This window comes from Pipistrellus kuhlii, unplaced genomic scaffold (assembly GCF_014108245.1).
Source record: "Pipistrellus kuhlii isolate mPipKuh1 unplaced genomic scaffold, mPipKuh1.p scaffold_m20_p_3, whole genome shotgun sequence".
Classification (NCBI taxonomy): Eukaryota; Metazoa; Chordata; class Mammalia; order Chiroptera; family Vespertilionidae; genus Pipistrellus; species Pipistrellus kuhlii.
Window position 1 is genome coordinate 91371431 of NW_023425529.1, and position 19906 is coordinate 91391336.

At 41.2% G+C, this 19906-nt stretch overlaps 1 protein-coding gene and 1 long non-coding RNA gene across 6 annotated transcripts in view; both read right to left on the bottom strand.

The window, feature by feature from the left end:
* Positions 1-19906, bottom strand: part of PARP4 (poly(ADP-ribose) polymerase family member 4) — a 106716-nt gene that overhangs the window by 19295 nt on the left and 67515 nt on the right. For all 5 annotated transcript variants that reach the window (XM_045588508.1, XM_036455583.2, XM_036455581.2 and 2 more), the window contains 8 exons: positions 12115-12310; positions 10533-10600; positions 9754-9941; positions 6399-6498; positions 4184-4354; positions 3619-3699; positions 1562-1642; positions 461-556 (listed from right to left, as the gene is read on the bottom strand). In XM_045588508.1, the coding sequence (XP_045444464.1) occupies positions 461-556; positions 1562-1642; positions 3619-3699; positions 4184-4354; positions 6399-6498; positions 9754-9941; positions 10533-10600; positions 12115-12310 (981 nt within the window). The remainder of the gene's footprint in view (positions 1-460; positions 557-1561; positions 1643-3618; positions 3700-4183; positions 4355-6398; positions 6499-9753; positions 9942-10532; positions 10601-12114; positions 12311-19906) is intronic.
* Positions 7182-8574, bottom strand: LOC123653234. The gene is made up of 2 exons (XR_006742911.1): positions 8166-8574; positions 7182-7618 (listed from the first exon to the last, which is right to left on the bottom strand). It is a non-coding gene; the product is annotated as an uncharacterized LOC123653234 (long non-coding RNA).

The following is a 19906-nucleotide window of genomic DNA, read 5'->3' on the forward strand; positions in this document are numbered from 1 at the left end:
TGTTTTGAAGGTCTTAGATTAATAAAAAATGAGAAATGCCAAAAAAGTGACAAAATTGTAGTAAATCTTAAAAGTACACATGTAACTAATTGATAATTATATCATCCATAATAATAAAAGTAAAATATGCTAATTAGACCAGACAGCTGACCGACTGTCTGGACGTCCTTCTGGATGAAGCCGGGGCTGTGAGGGCCGAGGCAAGCTGGCATAGCTGTCGGGGCTGAGCCCCTGGCATGAATTTTGTGCAACGAGTCTCTAGTTAACAACAGTAAAATATGCATCTCATTTAGAGAGGTTACCATGAGTCCTCACACTGAGGCCCTGGCTTGATAACCCTCTACCTCTCTTCTCCCTGTTTGTCACAGGCCCAGGACATGGATATTGTCAGTGACAGACTAAGAGTAATTTTGTTAATATGTATACACAAAGAAAATAACCATGAGTTAACAATACGTACCCTTTTCTCAATCGCCACAAAGCTTGTAAACTCTGTTATGAGAGAGTTTTCTTTACTGAGTTGAATAATGAGAGATTTTAAGATTTGCTTCTTCATCTATAATAGAATAAAATAAGTGCAAAGAGTCCTGTTTTATTTTTCATTAAGTGAGTATTAATTAATCTAAAAGACATTTTCTATAAAAAGCAAATCATACCCTAACTAGAATTTCAAACTAAATATTGAGTCAATAGCCCTATCTAAATATCTCAAGTTGGTGACTAAACGTTCTCTACTCGACTGAGCAGCCAAGTCATAGAAGGAATAATTCTACTTATAAAGCCCTTTGTAGACTACAAAGAACTCTCACTCTGGAGTGTGCTGAGATTCTGAAATCTTTTATAGACTGTCTGTGCCTCCTGTTTTCTACATAAGACTCTCCAGTGTGGACTCGTGGAGTGACTTGCTCAGGACTGTCTGTGGCAGAGCTGGTCAGTGACCCCAGAGATAATTGGGATGTAAGCAAAACAAAGCTCAAGGCTGCTCATGGAAGGGCAGTAAAGAAGAGCAGTGAAGGCACAGGCCACTTATCACAAGCTGTAATTGCTTGCAAGGAAACCTGGCCCCTGTGTGGCATACTGGTACTCCCTTTTGGGGATGGCACTGAGTCCTAATGCTCTTAACCTCATTTAAGATCAGAACTTGGAGGGGCCAGCAGGGCCATGATGGTGGGCTCGCTGAGAGGGATCCCCAGCCAGGTGCCTCATCAGCTCAGCCAGGAGGGAGCAAGGCAGCTTTGTCTCTGCTCTGTGTCCTTAGGCAGGTCGGTCTCCCCTCCTGCACCTGGTTCTTCATCAGGAAGAGGGGAATACGACCATCACACTTGAGAACTCCAGTGATAGACACCCTCGAAGCCTTCTTCCGGCCTTCCTGATGGGTACAATTACCAAAGAGTTCTCAGGAAGTTACCGAGCACCCCGCACCCCAGACCTGACAATGCATGCCCCCAATACTGTGTGCACCTCCATCCAGCTAGCCTCGCTCTCCACGTCCATGGATAAGTCAATTTCTAAAGAGCCAGCCATGAACAAAACAATGGTTTTCGTTATGAAAAGAGCAAACCTCATGATCCGTTTCATTTTCGTGGAGAATGCCATCTTCATAATCTCTAATCAGAGCTCGTGCTGTCAGCTTGTGAATCATCTGTTTAAGCAGCAAAGGAGAAAGAATTCAAATATCATATATATTTTTAAAATCCTCATTCTAAGGATATGTTCACCAACTTGGGAGAAAGAGAGAGAGAAAGAGGGTGAGTGGCATCGATGTAAGAGAGAAACATCGATTGGTTTCCTCCCGTACACATCCCAACCAGGGATGGAACCCAGAACCGAGGAATGTGCCCTGACCCAGAATTGAACCACAAGCAACCTTTTTGGTGTATGGAATAGCACTCTAACCACCAAACAATGGGCACCTGGCCACGGCTCATTTGCCTTTAATCCAAAGGTAGAAAAAACTAACATAGCCTCAATAAATAATGTTTTATTTAGGCTACTACTGTTATTTACTATTTTAAAATAACATATTGGGTCGGCAACTACGTAATTGCGGGTTTCGCACATATATGGCTTCAGTTGAATTTTTAGGTTTGCAGACGTAGTACAAATGTAAAACACATTTTGTTATTTGATAGTTGGCTATTCAGCTGTTAATCAGTAAAAAAAAGTTTTTTGATCTGTTTTGTAGTTTTCGTTTGGCGTTCGTTGAAAAATGGAAAATCAAAAGGAACATTTTCGTCATATTTTGCTTTTTTATTTCCGCAAAGGGAAAAACGCATTGCAAGCTCATAAAAAGTTATGTGCTGTTTATGGTGACGAAGCCTTAAAAGAACGGCAGTGTCAAAATTGGTTTGCCAAATTTCGTTCTGGTGATTTTTCACTCAAAGATGAAAAACGCTCTGGTCGTCCAGTTGAAGTTGATGACGCCCTAATCAAAGCAATAATCAATTCGGACTGTCACAGTACAACACGTGAGATTGCAGAGAAGCTTCATGTATCACATACATGCATTGAAAATCACTTAAAACAACTTGGCTATGTTCAAAAACTCGATACATGGGTTCCTCATGAACTGAAAGAATCACAGTTAACGCAACGCATTAGCAGCTGCGATTTGCTAAAGAAACGTAATGAAAATGATCCATTTTTAAAACGACTGATAACTGGCGATGAAAAATGGGTTGTTTACAACAATATCAAGCAGAAAAGATCGTGGAGCAGGCCAGGTGAACCAACTCAAACAACATCAAAAGCTGATATTCATCAAAAGAAGGTTTTGTTATCAGTTTGGTGGGATTACAAAGGAATTGTCTACTTTGAACTCTTACCACCCAACCGAACGATCAATTCTGATGTCTACATTGAACAACTAACGAAATTAAACAATGCAGTTGAAGAAAAGCGGCCCGAATTGACAAATCGAAAAGGTGTTGTATTCCATCATGACAATGCAAGGCCACACACATCTTTGGTCACTCGGCAAAAATTAATGGAGCTTGGTTGGGATGTTTTGCCACATGCACCATATAGTCCTGACCTTGCACCATCTGATTACTTTTTGTTTCGATCTTTACAAAACTCCTTGAATGGTAAAAATTTCAATAATGATGATGATGTCAAATCGTACCTGATTCAGTTTTTTGCTAATAAAAACCAGAAGTTTTTTGAACGTGGGATTATGATGCTGCCTGAAAGATGGCAAAAGGTCATTGATCAAAATGGGCAATACATTACAGAATAAAGTTATTTAGTTCCATGAAAAAATTGTCTTTGATTTTCTTTAAAAAATCCGCAATTACTTACTTGCCGACCCAATAGATAGTCCAGTTGTACTTAACTTTTACTGAATCATGGACATCTATGAGAAGCTCCCTAAAAGTCTTTCATGCATAAAATTCCAAACTTAATTAGTTATTCATGTCCATATGGACACATCTAAAATCAAGAATCCCAGGTGAAGAACTGCTACATTAGAAACTGACAGGAAGTGTCCGCTTTGTACTGAAATGTCAACATAGAAAAACAGCAACAACAAAGGAAACACACTGACCATTCTATAAAAATGTAAAATTATTATTAGCTTTCAAGCACTGGGTCCACAGTTTAAGTTTGGAATCTTACAGTTCCAGTTGTCTTCTGTAGCTCAGTAGTTGAAACTATTGCAGAAAATTCTTTCTCTTGAATCAATGCACACAGAGTTGCCTGAAACAGGAAAAGAAAATTCCTTCTTAGCTTGTTTTGGGTTTGGGTTTGTGAATCCTCACTGGGGGTATTTCTTCCATAGATTTTTAGAGAGAGTGGAAGGGAGGGAGAGAGGGAAACATGAATGTGAGGGACATGTGGGTTGGGTGCCTCCCACACATGCCCCAACCAGGGCCAAGGATTGAGCCCTCAACCCAGGTAGGTGCCCCTGACCGAAATCAACCCAAGACCCTTTAGTCTGCGGGCCGACGCTCTAACCATTGAGAAAACTGGCTAGGGCTCTACTCCACAGTATTTTGGTCAGTGATTTCCTCTCTCCTTCCAAGGGAAATTAAAAGCCTCTCCAGGGCCCTGGTTAACTATCAGAAAGAGAAAATTTGTCAGCATATTTTGATTTAGGGGAGAAAGAAAGGGGTAAAAACAGAAAAATTACTAGCAAAATACATTGCTCTTCCACAGTAAAACAAATTGTGTGCCTCTTTACCTGAGTACAATGCGGAATGAAGCTGTAGACCAGAAGCCGGTCACTGTGGAATAAGGCTTGCACCTGGGCCGGGCCCTGCAGAGGCTCAGGTGCATCAGGACTGAGCTGCTGCCACTTCACGGAGATCGAGTGGCAGCTCGGGGATCGTGACCGAGTCATCTGGTCTTCTATCTATTTGTAAAAGAAGAATTATTTCTCTTTCAATGCTGTATCCAGAAAATAGTTCCTGAACACTTAAACTTTACATTCTATTCTTTGAGACCTATAGCTCTTCCCTCCTCCTTCCTGCTGGAGGATACTTTCCAAAAAGATTTTTAAGTAGAATTTTTAATAACAGCATTAACACATAATTTAAATCTACATAACAGCCTAAAATTATTGCATTAGGCTGAAACCGGTGTGGCTCAGTGGATAGAGCATCAGCCTGCGGACTGCAAGGTCCCAGGTTCGATTCCGGTCAAGGGCATGTACCTTGGTTGCGGGCACATCCCCAGTAGGAGGTGTGCAGGAGGCAGCTGATCCATGTTTCTAACTCTCTACCTCTTTCCCTTCCTCTCTGTGAAAAATCAATAAAATATATATATTTTTTAAAAAGAAAAAAAAATTATTGCATTAGTTAATTACTAATATATAGCTCCAGCTTAGATTCCAGTTATAAAAATTAATCCTACAAAGACTTGGGCAGACAATCCTCCAAAAAAGAGACATAAATAGCTAATAAGCCTGTCCAACATCATGAGTCATTAGGGAAATGCATGTCAAAACCTCAGTGAGATACAACTGCACACCCATTAGCATGGTTATTATAAAAACAAAAAATGGAAAAAGAGGATTGACCAAAATATAGAAAAATTGGAATCCTGGTACATTGCTGGGGATGTAAAATGGTGTAGCCACTGTGTGAAAATGGTGTGGCAATTCCTAAAAAAAATTAGATATAAAATTACCATATGATTCAGCAATTCTACTTCTGGGTACATACCTAAAATTGAAATCCAAGTGTTAAACCATACTTGTGTACTAATACTCATAGCAGCATGGTTCACAATAGCCGAAGGTGAAAATAACCCAAATGTCTACTGACAAATGGATAAACAAAATGTGATAGATATAGACAATGAATATTATTCAGCCATTAAAAGGGAAGAAAATTCTGACACATACTAGAACATGGATGAATCTTGAGGACATTATGTCCAATGAAATAAGCCAGGCATCAAAGGACAAATACAGTATGATTCCAATTATATGAGGTATCTAAAATAGTCAACTTTGTAGAGACTGATAGTACAAGGGTGGTTGCCAGGGGCTGGGGAGGAAGAATCAGAAGTTATTATTTTTTGTTTGTTTTTTAATGTTTTTATTGATTTGAGAGAGAGGGGAAGGAAGAGGTACAGAGAGATAGAAACATCGATTGGTTGCCTTCTACACACCCGCTATTGGGGGTTGAGCCTACAACCCAGGCATGTGCCCTGACTGGGAAACCAACTGGTGACCTTTTGCTTCATAATCAACGCTCAGTCTCTGAGCCACACCAACCGGCAGCAGTTGTTTTATGGGGACAGAGTTCTGTTTGGGAAGATGAAAAAGTTCTGGAGATGGATAGTGGTGATAGTCGCAAAACATTGTGAATATACTTAAATCACTGAACCGTACACTTAAATATGGTTAAAATGGTAAATTTTATGTATCTTTTACCACAATACAAATTAATTTAGGCACTCTCCCTGCAGGGAGCATGCCCACACCTCTCCCCTCTGTTCCACTTCTCCACCCAAAGCAAGTTTCCTTTACTCTTTCTCTTAAGCTCCGTGGCTCTTCTTTTGCCTCTGTGGCTTGTTTCCTGAGCCCAGTTTTTCTGCCACTCACTTCTACCTCTGCGACCTTCTAAATAAACTTTATCTTATAGTTTAAAAAATTTTTAATTTTATCAAAACATGTTTAATACATCACTTTAAAAAGTTAATCTAGGACACTCTACAGAGCAGAAATCAAACTATTAGCTGGGGGAATAACCCTATTTTGCTCCCACTATTCTCCTGCCAGGTGGAAGATCAGTGGTCACCAAGGATGGGGTGCACACCTCAATGTCTCTGCTTCTTTCCAGCTCCCATTTCCATGAATGAAAACACAGTTTACTGTCAATAGATCTGTGCAAAGATAACATTTCCACAAGTAAACATAAGACTAGAAATAAGATGTTTGAGAAACGTACCTGTTTTTTCCAACTATGCTTGGATTTTGTGTTAAAATATTCAAACAGTCCAGCACCATACTGGGACAGAGTCCTTAAGAGATGACGATTTGCTGTAGAACTGATCACAATTCACAGGTATTATTTAAAAAACAAAATTGGAAACATTTTAGAAGTTCATGTAGTTAAAAAGGTCAACACAGTTCAAAACTCAAAAGAAGACATTACATGCAGAAGAATTTACTCTTCTTTTGCCAAGGCTCAGGAGACAAAATAGATGGCAGACAGTGTGAAAGATGGGAAACTTAAGCCCCCACACATCAGAGGGCTTATTTCTCTCTTACAACAGAATAAAAGCAAAAATTCTTCACTTGATTTACTGAAGGAGGGAGCAGATGATTTTGAAAACCCTCCAAAAGGTACCAGAATACTGACAAAGATCAACCTACTTTCAAGGAGTGTCAAAGCTACCTGAATTAGTTTCAAAGGCCTAGAACTGGCAAAAGTGTTAATCAAGTCTACATCTTGAAATTTGATCCACATCTAGATAGCAAAAGCTATAAAGAAGTGACTCTCATTCTAGCACAGATAATCTGACATTTACATGACAACGTCCTATTAAATTTCTCTCAATAATAATTCTACACCTATGAAGAATGATTTTCTTATAGTTTCCTCCTGAAATATTAAAGAAATGATCAACAACTTTTCAGAAAAAGAGCTTAAGAAAGTTCTCTCTGAAACATGTTTTAGGGCCAGGCGTTTTCAAACTACGGCCCGCGGGCCACATGCGGCCAGCAGAGGAGTCTGATCCGGCCCGCCAGGTTTTTTGGGCAGTGAGCGCAGCCGAGGTGTTACAGTAGGAATTAGTAGTTCATATAGTCCGGCCCTCCAACTCTCTGAGGGACCGTTATCTGGCCCCCAATTTAAAAAGTTTGAGGATCCCTGTAAATTTAGGCTATGATAACGATCAGATTTGTCTTCAGCCCTCAAAATTAACTGGTGGTGATTACAACACTGATTAGAAAATCCTTCAGCTGGAGTTTATCTGTATTTTATAAATTCCATCAGTTAATGAGGCTACTTGGAACCTTTCCTGTAGGTGGACTCTGAGATAACGTGTTACTATGGCAGGCGGGAGGGTCTCTACGCCTGGAGAACTCACAGCATCTTGCTGGAGTTTTTGAACACAAGTGGGTATGTATAAAATGAGGCAGAAACATTTAGAAAGATCCTAAAAACTAGAAAGTCAGTAACAATTCCAGCTCCCTCAGTTTGGGTCTTGTCAACCAGCACAAAGTCATCCCCTCAAAACCCCTTTCTTTCATTCCTGGCACTTAGGACCCCACCTCCTCTTGAGGTTCTGGATTGCTATCTGTCTGTATGTATCCCACACACAGTACTGCAGCCTGTGCCGAGCAGGGTCTGTCCCATGACAGACCCTCAGCAAAGACATTGTGCTTTCTGCACTGAGGGTCTGAACCCGACCACAGCACAGGGGCCCAACACACAGTTTGGGGAGCAGGCAGGTATTGCTGGGACTAGGCAGATGAAATAGGGTGCTGACTAAGGCAGGAAGAAGACACCTCCCTGTAAGTTATTCAGGTAAAATCCTGTTAGAACAATTCCTAGAGGAGTTCGTTATGGTTGCACACATTTCCTAGTTGGAATGTGATGCCCTGTTGGGCCTCAGATGACAGAGAACAGGACTAGGAGCTGGGACTGAGGAAGGGCAGAGAGAAGAGCCCTCTGTGCAGGCAAGAAGGGCCATCCAGGGGCATTGAGGACCCCGATCACTGCAGAAGCTCAGGGGCCTAGGAGCACAGTGCGGGGAAGGGTAGACGTGGTGACCGCTTGCCAGGATGGTGACTGCAGGGGGAGAGCACAGGGAGGTGCAGGTCATGCATGTTCCGTGCAAACACCAGTCCAGCCCCTTAGTTTGGTGTTTTCCTTGTATTTACACCATATTCCCAGTTCAACCAGGAAAGCTACCGTATTTTCCGTCATATAAGACAACTTTTGAAACGAAAAAAAGTCAACAGAAAATCGGGGGTCGTCTTATATGCCGAGTATATCCTGAAAAACGTCTCGATATGCCTTTAAACGAATTTTCCAACTCAATCCCGAAAATCATCTGGATATTCACAAAAGGAAGAAACATGCGTGCGCCACAATTGGATGTTTTGTGTAACTTTGTCATAAAAGCCTGGAATGATATTACTGAAGAAACAGTAATCGGGTCTTTCAAGAAGTGTGGCATATCAAATTCTTTGGATGGTATGGAGGATGACTTCTTGTGGCAAGATGAAGGGGAAGCCGAAGCTGAAGCGACACCATCTGATTCGGAATTTGATCCATATGATGACTGTCTTACAAATGTATCACAAGAGGTCATTGATGAACTTATGATATCAGAAGAAGAACATGATGAGGATTTTGAAGGATTTTAAGCTCACAATGCTCCTCTGCCTAGAAAAACCTCTTATCATCCCAGTCAGTCACAAACAAGCATTTTCTGCAAATTTTTCATGTAATTTTCTTTCCAGATGATGCCATCATTGTTAATGTTCTCTTTTGGATTTCTTGTTTCTCGGTCAAGTTCATGGCATTGCCATTTGTGAAGAGACCTTCCATTTATCGTATCAATGTACGGTATATTACGGTATGTTCAAAAATGTCATTCATTAAAAATTTAATTTAAAAAAGAACTAGTGTTGCCTCGGAAGTGGGGGGTAGTCTTATACAGCGAATATAGGCCTAAACCTACGTTTTAACTGTAAAATTAGGGGGTCGTCTTATATGCCGGAAAATACGGAACTAATGGAAGGGGGTTAATTCCAACACTCAGGTTTAACCTTCCCAGAGATTCTCTGTACAGCTCAGGGTTTGACAAGGCAACCCTCACAGAAAGCTCACCAGTGAGGTGTTGTGAGGAGCAGGGCAGCTAGGTGGGGCCTCTGAGGCAGCAGCCCCCCTCAACCCCCGTCAGAAACTGCCATGGGCTTCTCAATAAGTTGGAAATTTGGATTTTTATGCAAAATAACACTAACATTGATGTGGGGCTTGCCATGGGCCAGTCCAGTCTAAGTGCTTTCTATATGTGAGTTCATTTACCTTGATAAAAAAAAGTGGTGTTTGCATCAATACCTTAATTGTATAGAGATTAAGCAAGTTGCACAAGGTCACAGCTAATTAGTGGCCGGCTTGGGGTGAGACCCAGGTAGTCTGGCTCACAGCCCAGAGCTCCATCTGTACCCTAAACACCTCCTACTCACACGAGTCAACTTCACACCTGCCAAGAACCCTGCGCGGGCCACCGAGACGCCTGCAGGCAGGCTGCCTCCCTGAGGCCTCACAGCGACAACCTCGCACTCACCCGACGCCGCAGGAGAACAGCCGCGTGTGCTGCACGTGCCTCTTCACAAGCCGCAGAGTCAGGCTCTGCCCCTGGAGGTGACCGTCAGAAATGAGGAGGACGTTCCGCATCCCTCGAGAAGGGGGCAGTAAACTTAAATATCGGAGTGTTTTCCAGAAGTCAGTGTTTCCCATGGTAGGCGAGGCAGACTGCAAGAAATGAGAAAAATTACCTCTTTTTGGTGATATTCACTATTTACTCTAGTCATTCACTGAACAAGTCTTTCAATGAGAGTTTAGAAGTATTGTCAGTGAAAAGGTATTTTTCCCTAATTACACATTTGTAGAACAACTACATTTACAACCTTTGAGTTTATTTCATGTTACAAAGTAACTACAATACTATTAATTGGCACTTATCTGCTTTTTTAATGGTTTTCAAAGAACTATTCATCAAACACCCCTGGGCCTGTCATCCTAGACTGAAGTGGTGACTGGTTATTCTGAGCTTGCTCCACTTAAAACAAAGAAAAAAAGGGACAGAAGAAGACACTGCAAAACTGTTAATGCTGGTTGTACCTGGGTGGTGGAGCTGAGGTTTTCTTTTTCTTTTTTCTTTTTACCCTTTTTAATTTCCAAATTTTCTTTAATGAGTTCATATTGATTTTATTCGTCAAATAAAAGAGCCCACCAACATACAAAATGGAAGGACGGGGGGCGTTCTGATAGTGATCTCCAGGGCAATACCACTAGAACTGGATAGAAACGGGCTCAGAGACAAAGGAAAGTGGGTTTACTCACCATGATGAACTCAGCTGGCATGTTATTGCTTGTGATATACTTCGGAAATGAAAATAACTCCTTGTAACCTGTATAATAAGATTGGTGTGAGGTGCTACCATTAAATATTCACTTTATTGACCACCAACAAACAATAATATTTGATAACTTAAACATCGATGAGAGAGAGTCATCAATCAGCTGCCTCTTGCACACCCCCTACTGGGGATATGCCCTCAACCAAGGTACATGCCCTTGACCGGAATCGAACCTGGGACCCTTCAGTCCCCAAGCCGACGCTCTATCCATTGAGCCAAACCAGTTTCGGCAATATTTGATAATTTTAATTTTTATTTTATTTTTATTATTTTTTTATTAAATTTTGATAATTTTTAAATTATATAAAATATAAAAACTCACCACAATATTTCTTTAAATAATAAAATTCTAGTGCGAACTTAGAACTGTGCAAAAAGTTCTGAGTCAAACTATGTGTCTTGTAGCAGATTGCTTATGTAAAGCCTGATGCAAGTATCATTGTAGCACAGGCAGCTTGGCCACCAGAGGTACACCTTCTCTCTCCATGACCTATGCCGCCAGCAGGAGCAAATCCTGGCTCCCTCAGGTAGCAGGGGCTGGGCCTTCTGCTACATGACAAAGAGGAACCAATAGGACATGATATCCTCTCACTCCACTCTGTGGTCCTTCTCTCATCTCAAAAGTGTCTTCTTCTGGTGGTTAAGATGGCCCTGGACCCCTCACCTGCAGATGGCATCACTTGTCTTCTAATAGGCTGACCTGCTTCTTGCAGAGATTATTCCTTATACATTTTCTACTACTGTGCTAATTTAAAATGTTCTGTCCATATCCTTGGGACCCTCATACTATGACAACAAGGGTGCTGTGCTTGGTTCAGCTGATGACTGTTATATTTATACTAGTGGCCCGGTACAAGAAATTTGTGCATGGGGGTGGGAGTGTGGGGGGGTGTTCCTTCAGCCCAGCCTGAGGGAACCCCCCCAATTGGGGACCTCTTGGGGGATGCCCAGCAGTTGGACATCCCTCTTGCAATCTGGGACCGTTGGCTCCTAACCGCTTACCTGCCTGCCTGCCCGATTGTCCCCAACTGCCCTCCCTTGCAGGCCTGGTTCCCTAACAATTGCCCTCCCCTGCTGGGCTTATCACCCACAACTGCCCTCCCCTGCAGCCATCTTGTGTGTTGGAGTGATGGTCAATTTGCATATTACCTCTTTATTATATAGGATAGCACTTGAATGAGGCCCTGTTTCAAATCCTTTACATGCATTAGTTTACGCCTTATAAAAACACTGTGAAGTAGAGACTATTACCTTCAGAATACAGATAAGGAAACAGAGGCATGAAAAGTTTAAGTAATTTGCCCAAGGTGACACCTAGAGCTAGTAAGTGGCAGAGCTGGGATATGAACCCAGGGTCCTGGGTCAGAGTTCTTGAACACTGTGTTATGCTATGTGAGAACACACCAAAGGTGAAGTCAGGGATGCTGAGAGATGTTGCCTCTACCCATGAATATGCTGATATTGAGGAGGAAGCATACTGTGGACTCCAGTCAAAGAGCACTCACCTGAGCCAAACTTGACAACATTTATCTTCTGTTTCTCATCCACCAAGGACAGTGCATATAAGGCAATTTGCTTGGCTTGCAAGAATGTCACACCCTCCATGGAATTGGAGCAGTCGAGACAAATAATCACTTCATTCTCCTCAGCTATGTCAGGATGGGTGATGCCAAGATCTGGATGGAAAACAAGCATGCAGGCCTAAAAGGAGAAAAAGGTGCTGGATTGACACTTCTCATAACTTAAACTGGTCTGACTTTTCAAATTGGGAAGCATTTATGTGTCAAAAGACCACAACATTTTGATCCAAAAACCCATTCACATAATCTCTCTAAACACTGGGCATGTGACTGGTAGAGTAACAGAGGGTAAAGAATGGCCCCCTTGCCGGGACCAGTTTGGCTCAGTGGATAGAGCGTCGGCCTGCGGACTGAAAGGTCCCGGATTTGATTCCGGGCAAGGGCATGTACCTGGTTGCGGGCACATCCCCAGTAGGGGGTGTGCAAGAGGCAACTGATCGATGATTCTCTCTCATTGATGTTTCTAACTCTCTATCCCTCTCTCTTCCTCTCTGTGAATAAATCAATAAAATATATTAAAAAAAAAAAGAAAAAGAATGGCCCCCCCATAGACCAGAGGAGACGCCCTGGGCTGAGGCATAGTGCTTCTTCTAGGTCTCCGGCTCCATGGGAAGGGGCCACTTGCCATGGGAACAGCTGGCACAAAAATCTTACAAGCCTCATAGGGCGAAACATAAACACACTAATGCAGACACGTGTGCTTTTAATTTAAAACCCATGTACAAAAACCCACGTTTACAGAAAAGATGAATTAAATTGTGCTTATTCCTGTGACTAAAGGGGTTATTGGTTTGCCATGATCAACTGTGACATTTGGAAGATAAGTTAGTTTATATGCTACCAATATTTCAGGCACCTTTCTCAGTTACAAAGCAAGATATATACTGAGCTAGGGCTTGCAGAATTTGGCATAAACACGTGTCATTTTTATTGGAAAAGTTCTTGTAAAATTTTAAAACTTTAGCTAAGTAAGATAATACTATAAAACAAAAAGAGTAAGATTTATTCAACAATAGGAGTTCAAATAAAAAATAGAATGTGAGAACTGGAGTTTCCAATATATAGTCAGTCCATAAACCCCTGAGAGGTAAAAAATAAATATATAATTAATATCTAGAAATTTATATGGTATGAACACTGTCTGCAGAATGAATAAATAATATGTGTTTTCTCACATATATACTATTTCTCACATATGTACTATTCTAAAAGGAATATAGATACTATTGTGATTACTAAAATATACATAATTATCTTTTATTTTATTAATCAATCAATACTTAAAGTACAACCACTATCATGTAAATTTCAATTTTTAAAAATTTTCCCTTAGCTCAGTTAAAGTGTCGTCCCAATAAGCCAAGGTTGCAGGTTCCATCCTCGGTCAGGCAGGGCACATGCAAGAATCAACCAATGAATATAAATAAATAGAACAACAAATTGATGTTTCTCTCTCTTTCCCACTCTCTCCCTCTCACAAATCAACTTTAAAAATTAAAATAAATTTCCGTTAGCTTTATTGAGATACAGTTGATATATATAATACTGTGCAAAATGAAGATGTATAATGTGATGATTTCACAATACATACATATATTGATTGTGAAATGATTACCAAAATAAGGTAAGTTAGCATATCCATCACCTCATTATATATATATATATATATATATATATATATATATATATATATATATAGAGTTTGTTTTTGTAGTGAAAACATTTAAGATCTATTCTCTTGGCAACTTTCAAGTATATAATTGAAAGTTGCCAAGTCACCATGCTGTATATAAGATAGTGAACTTATTCATCTTATAATTAGAAGTTAGTACCATTTGACTAACATTTCTCCATTTCTACCCTCAACAACCACCATTCAACTGTTTCTATGAGCTCAGCATTTTTCATTTCCATATATAAGTGTTTGTCTTTTTCTATTTGACTTATTTCATTTGGCATAATAAATGGCAGGATTTCCTTCTCATTTATGGCTGAATAACTTTTATCTAACTATCTATCTCACTTTTTCTTTATCCATTTATCAGTGGAGGGAGACTTAAATGGTTTTCATATCTTGATTATTGTGAATAATGCTGCAATGAATATTGAGATGCAGATTATAAAGTTCTCCCTCCTCCCAACTGGTTATGACATTACTGACATCTGTCACAGAGACATCTCCAAGACATTGAGCCACCAATCAGCGCATGCCAAAGTGTGCTGGAGCCCACCCTTTCCTGTTCTGCCCTGGGTCCAACCCTGTCCTGTTCCTCCCCTTAAAAAGACCCCCAGACCAGCCACATTCTGCTTATCCTCCATGTCCAGGAGGCAGCCCGGCTGGGTCCAGCCCCCCTCCCAACTCCTTCAATTCTGATTTCTCTACCTCCGTAATGAGTCCCGCTCATTACTGGGGAATAAAATTTACTTTAAAATATCTTGGTGGTGCCAAAACCGGTTTGGCTCACTGGATAGAGCCTCGACTTGCGGACTGAAAGGTCCCTGGTTCAATTCTGGTAAAGGGCATGTACCTTGGTTGTGGGCACATCCCCAGTAGGGGGTGTGCAAGAGGCAGCTGATCTATGATTCTCTCTCATTGATGTTTCTAACTCTCATTGATGTTTCTAACTCTCTATCCCTCTCTCTTCCTCTCTGTAAAAAATCAATAAAATATATTAAAAAAAAATATCTTGGTGGTCAGTTTCCTGCGCCTCAAACCTTACACAGATATCTCCTGGAGGTAGTGATTTTATTTTCTTTGGATATTGATAGATCCTCCCTTCCCCCAACTGATGGACGGAGAATGACATAAACTCCACCTGCAGCCAGACATTCTTGAGCACCTAACCAGGCACCTTATATGGACTGTATATTGAACCACCAATCAGCACCTGCCAAATACCCTAAGCCCCCGATTCCTAAGTCCTTAAGCCCCTAATCATGTGCCTTACATGAAACCACCAATCAGCGTGTGCTGAGTGCCCTAAGCCCTGTCCCTTTCTTTTCCTCCCTTCAAAAGGTGTGTTCACCCCAGAACATATGCTCTCTCCTTGGAAGGAGCCTGGCAGTGGTCTTCTCCACAAATAAAGCCTGTGTCCTGCTCTCTGTCCCTCTGTTTCATCTTTCACATATATGTCCAAAGTATGATTGCTTCAGACAGTAGTGCTATTTTTTTTAATTTTTTAGAAACTCCCAACTATTTTCCTTAGTGGCTATACCAATTTTCTTTCCCACCAATAATGCACAAGAATTCCCTTTTCTTCCACTTGTCTTTCCAACACTTGTTGTCTTTTGTCTCTTTGCTGATAGCCATTCAAACAGGTGTGAGGTGGTACCTCTTTGTGGTTTTGATTTGCATTTCCCTATTGAATGGTGAAGTTGTGCATTTTTCCCCCATGTACTTATTAGCCATCTGTATATCCTCTTTAGGAAAATCTCTATTCAAGTCCTCTGCCTATTTTAAAATCAGATTATTAGTGTTTTTGCTGTTGAGTTGTATGAGTTTCTTACATATTTTAGATATTAACCCCTCATGAAGTATATAGAGAGTGAAACAACGGTTCTTGAACTTAATTCATTCTGGAAAGCTGTTCAAAAAGCAGATGTGTCCAAAAACCAAATCATTCTTCCCCATTAGAAATAATGTAAATGGCATTAATCAGTTCCGAGACCCACACGTGATGCTTTGTTTTAATCTTTCTTGTTTTCTTTCACACATCACTGCTTCTGAAATGCTGTCACAAGTTAACTGCTTTTTTCTACCTTCAATTGCCTGTGATTGTTGTTTTGTGAGTACTTTCACACCCTTGGCTACATTAGCACACGTGATGGCCTCTTTCTATTTAAAAATTGTGCTAATGATTTCACCAGCAACAAAAACATTCTCTCCTTTGTTTGTTGCCTGAGAGATACTTTTTGGCCATCCTGAGGTATCAGCATGAAAGGGTTGTCAGGTCCAAAACTGAAGTTTTGGTCAACAACTGAGACATTTTTTTCCCATGAAACCAAATTGTTTGACATGGAAGAATTGGAGAACTGAGCAAATATTTTATCCCATAGCATGGCTGCCTCTTCATTTTGTTGATGGTTTCCTTTGTTGTGTAGAAAAAAATGTTTTTGTAGTTCTACTTGTTTATTTTTGCTTTTGTTGCTTGTGTTTTGGTGTCATCCAAAAACTTGTTAGTAAGACCAACATCAAGGAACTTCTTCCTGTTTCCTTACAGAAGTTACACAGTTTAGAACTTACACTTAAGCCTTCAATCCATTTTGAGTTAGTTCTATGAGTGGTGTGTTAGGAGTCCAATTTCAAAAGATACGTAGATATCTAGTTTTCCCAAAAACCATTTATTGAAAAGACCCTTTCTTCATTGAGTATTCTTTTTTTTTTATTTTTTTTTATTTTTTTAATAAGTTTTTATTGTTCATTTTATTACAAATGTTCCTTTCCCCCCCCCCCCACCATTGCTCTCCTCCACCAGGTTCCCACCCCGCCCTCTGCCCTTTCCCCTCTCCCCATTGTCCTCATCCATAGGTGCACAGTTTATGTTCAGTCTCTTCCCACGCCCCCCTCTCCCCTTTACCCCAAGAATCATCAGTTCACTCCCCTTCCATACCTCTGATTCTATTATATTCAACAGTTAATATTGTTCATCAGATTTTTTTTAATTTCCTTGGTTTTTAGATTCACTTGTTGATAGTTATGTATTTGTTGTTCATAATTTTTATCTTTGTTTACTTTCTCTTCTGAAAGAACCCCCTTCAGCAATTCATATAATTCTGGTTTGGTGGTGATGAACTCCTTTAGCTTTTTTTTATTAGTGAAGCTCTTTATCTGGCCTTCGATTCTGAGTGATAGCTTTGCTGGGTAGATTATTTTTGGCTGTAGGTTCTTGCTATTCATCACCTTGAATATTTCTTGCCATTCCCTTCTGGCCTGCATGGTTTCTGTTGAGAAGTCAGCTGACAATCGTATAGGTGCTCCTTTGTAGGTTACTACCTTCTTTGCTCTTGCTTCTTTTAATATTCTCTCTTTGTCTTTTGCTCTTGGAATTTTAATAATGATGTGTCTCGGTGTGGTCCTCTTTGGATTCCTTTTGTTTGGAGTTCTGTGCGCTTCCTGGACTTGTAAGTCTAATTCTTTCACCAGGTAGGGGAAGTTTTCTGTCACTATTTCTTTCAGTATGTTTTCGATATCTTGCTCTCTCTCATCTTCTGGGACCCCCATAATTCTGATGTTGGTTCGCTTGAAGTTGTCCCAGAGGTTTCTTACATTATCTTCAATTTTCTGGATTCTCTTGCCTTCTAGCTTCTGTGGAGGAGTGTCTTCTGGTTCTTTATGTTCCAAATCTTTGACTTGATTCTTGCGATCTTCCCTTCTGTTTTTAGGACTCAGTAAAATATTTTTTATTTCAGACAATGTATTCTTTATTTCTTGTTGATCCCTTATCATTTCTTGTTGACTCCTTATTAATTCTAGTTGATCTCTTTTCATATCCTCATAGGCCTTATCCATCTTTTCTAGGAAATTCTTGAAAAACCTTATAAGCGTAGATTTGAACTCTATATCCAGACGCTTTTTGTCCTCCATTTCTTTCGTTTGTGATCTATTTTGTTGTCGCATTTCGCAGTTACAGATGGGACGGGGTTTCAGGGTGGAGCCTGCAGCTTTGGCTTGTCAGCCCCGCCCTATGTGGGTCCTTCAGTGCTCGCTGCCGGCGCCTCTGAGAGAAAGGTGCCCTCGATTTTCGCCTGCTGCCAAACAGTCTATGCTCTCCCCTAATGAGCCCGGTATTGGGGTTCAGTTCAGTTGGAAGTGGAGTTGGAGGTGGCGTTCAGAGCAGTCTGGAGCCCAGGTCTCCTTCCCGTCAGGGCAATCTCGCGGCACAGCCGATCGTCCCTTCTCTGTGCGCAGTGTGCACGCCTCCGGGACCTCCTTTCGTCTCTCCCCGGGGTTCCGCCTTACAGCCCGGCTCCCTATGGCTGAGCCTGAGTCCCCGGGGTCTGGCCCAGAACCGGGTTCAGAGCAGTTGGGGGCCCAGCACAGTCGGAGCTTTTCTCTCCTTTCTGCTCGGGAACGCCCGCCAGGCACTCGGCCTCCCTCCTCTCTGGCTCCGTCCTCTCCGCGCGCCGCGTCTCCGTACCTTGGGCTTTTCCAGCTCCTCCGCGCCTCCTTCTGGTTTTCTCCTTGCTTCTCGCTGTAGAATTTCCAGTCAGTCAACCTTCCTGTAGTTCTGGGCAATGTCCGTTTTATATTTTAGTTGTATTTTATTGAAATTGTTGTGTGCGGCTGCGGCTAGGTGTTCACCTGGGCGCAGCCATCTTGGATCCACCTCTTCATTGAGTATTCTTGACTCCCTTGTCAAATATTCATTGACAGTATATGCATGGGTTAACTTCTGGGCTCTCAATTCTGTTCCAATAGCCTATGTGTCTTTATAATTATTGTAGCTTTGTGAAATCAGAAAGTGTGATGGTTCCAGCTTTGTTCTTTTTTCTCACGATTTCTCTGGCTATTCATGTTGTTTTGTGGTTCCATCATGGGATATCTTTTCATTTATCTGTCTCTGCTTCAATTACTTTTATCAATGTCTATAGTTCTTAGTGTACAGATCTTGGTTAAATTTATTTCTAAGTATTTTATTGTTTTTGATGCTACTGCAAATAGATTGTTTTATTTCTTTTTTTCTTTTTTATATTTATTTTTTCTTGTTTAAAGTAGTACATATATCTCCCCCTGCTCCCAATCTCCTTCCCCCAGCCTCCCCTATACACTGTCATATGCCCTCATCCCACCCCTTGTGTCCATTGGTTGTGCATACAAGTCTTTCAGTTGATCTCTTTCTCCCCCTCCCCAACACTCCCCAGCCTTCCTGCTGTAATTTGACAGTCTGTTCATTTTATCTCCTTTTCAGAAAGTTCAATGTTGCCCTAACCATTTGGCTCAGTGGATAGAGTGTCGGCCTGTGGACTCAAGAGTCCCAGGTTCGATTCTGGCCAAGGGCATGTACCTTGGTTGTGGGCACATACCCAGTAGGAAGTGTGTAGGAGGCAGCTGATGAATATTTCTAACTCTCTATCCCTCGCCCATACTCTCTATAAAAAATCAATAAAATATATTTTTTTAAAAAGAAAGTTCAATGTTAGTGTACAGAAATATGACTGATTTTTATATATGTTGACTGAGTGTGGCGGGCCTTATCTCCAGGGGGGTCCCTTAGTGCTTAGAGCCAGTTCATTGGCCACATCTGGGTCCACAGCTGGGACCAAGTCTTATATGCTTATTACCTGATGCACAGATGGACCTGACTTCCTGAGTCCCACGGCATAGGGTGCTAATGACAGGTCCAAGCCAAACCAGGCCATAGCTAGTTTCTCAGGGACATGAAGCTTCTTCTGTTTCATCAACTGGGACCAAGTCAGTGAGTCACTACCTGGGTGGGGCTGCCTGGGTGCAAAATGACTCTCTGCAGGTCTTGGACTGCACTGGAATCTCACAGTCTCCTACCTGGATCTCAAACATTTACACAGGCAGGATGGATAGATAGATAGATAGATGCCAAATTATTTTTGGTGGGGAAATATATGCAAGGGACATTTTATTCAATCATCTTGCTGATCTCTTTTACAAATTTTATTTTAATAAGAAGAGATTCTTTGTCTCAGCCATACAAAATGATCATATGGCCCTAGCTGGTTTGGTTCAGTGGATAGAGCGTCGGCC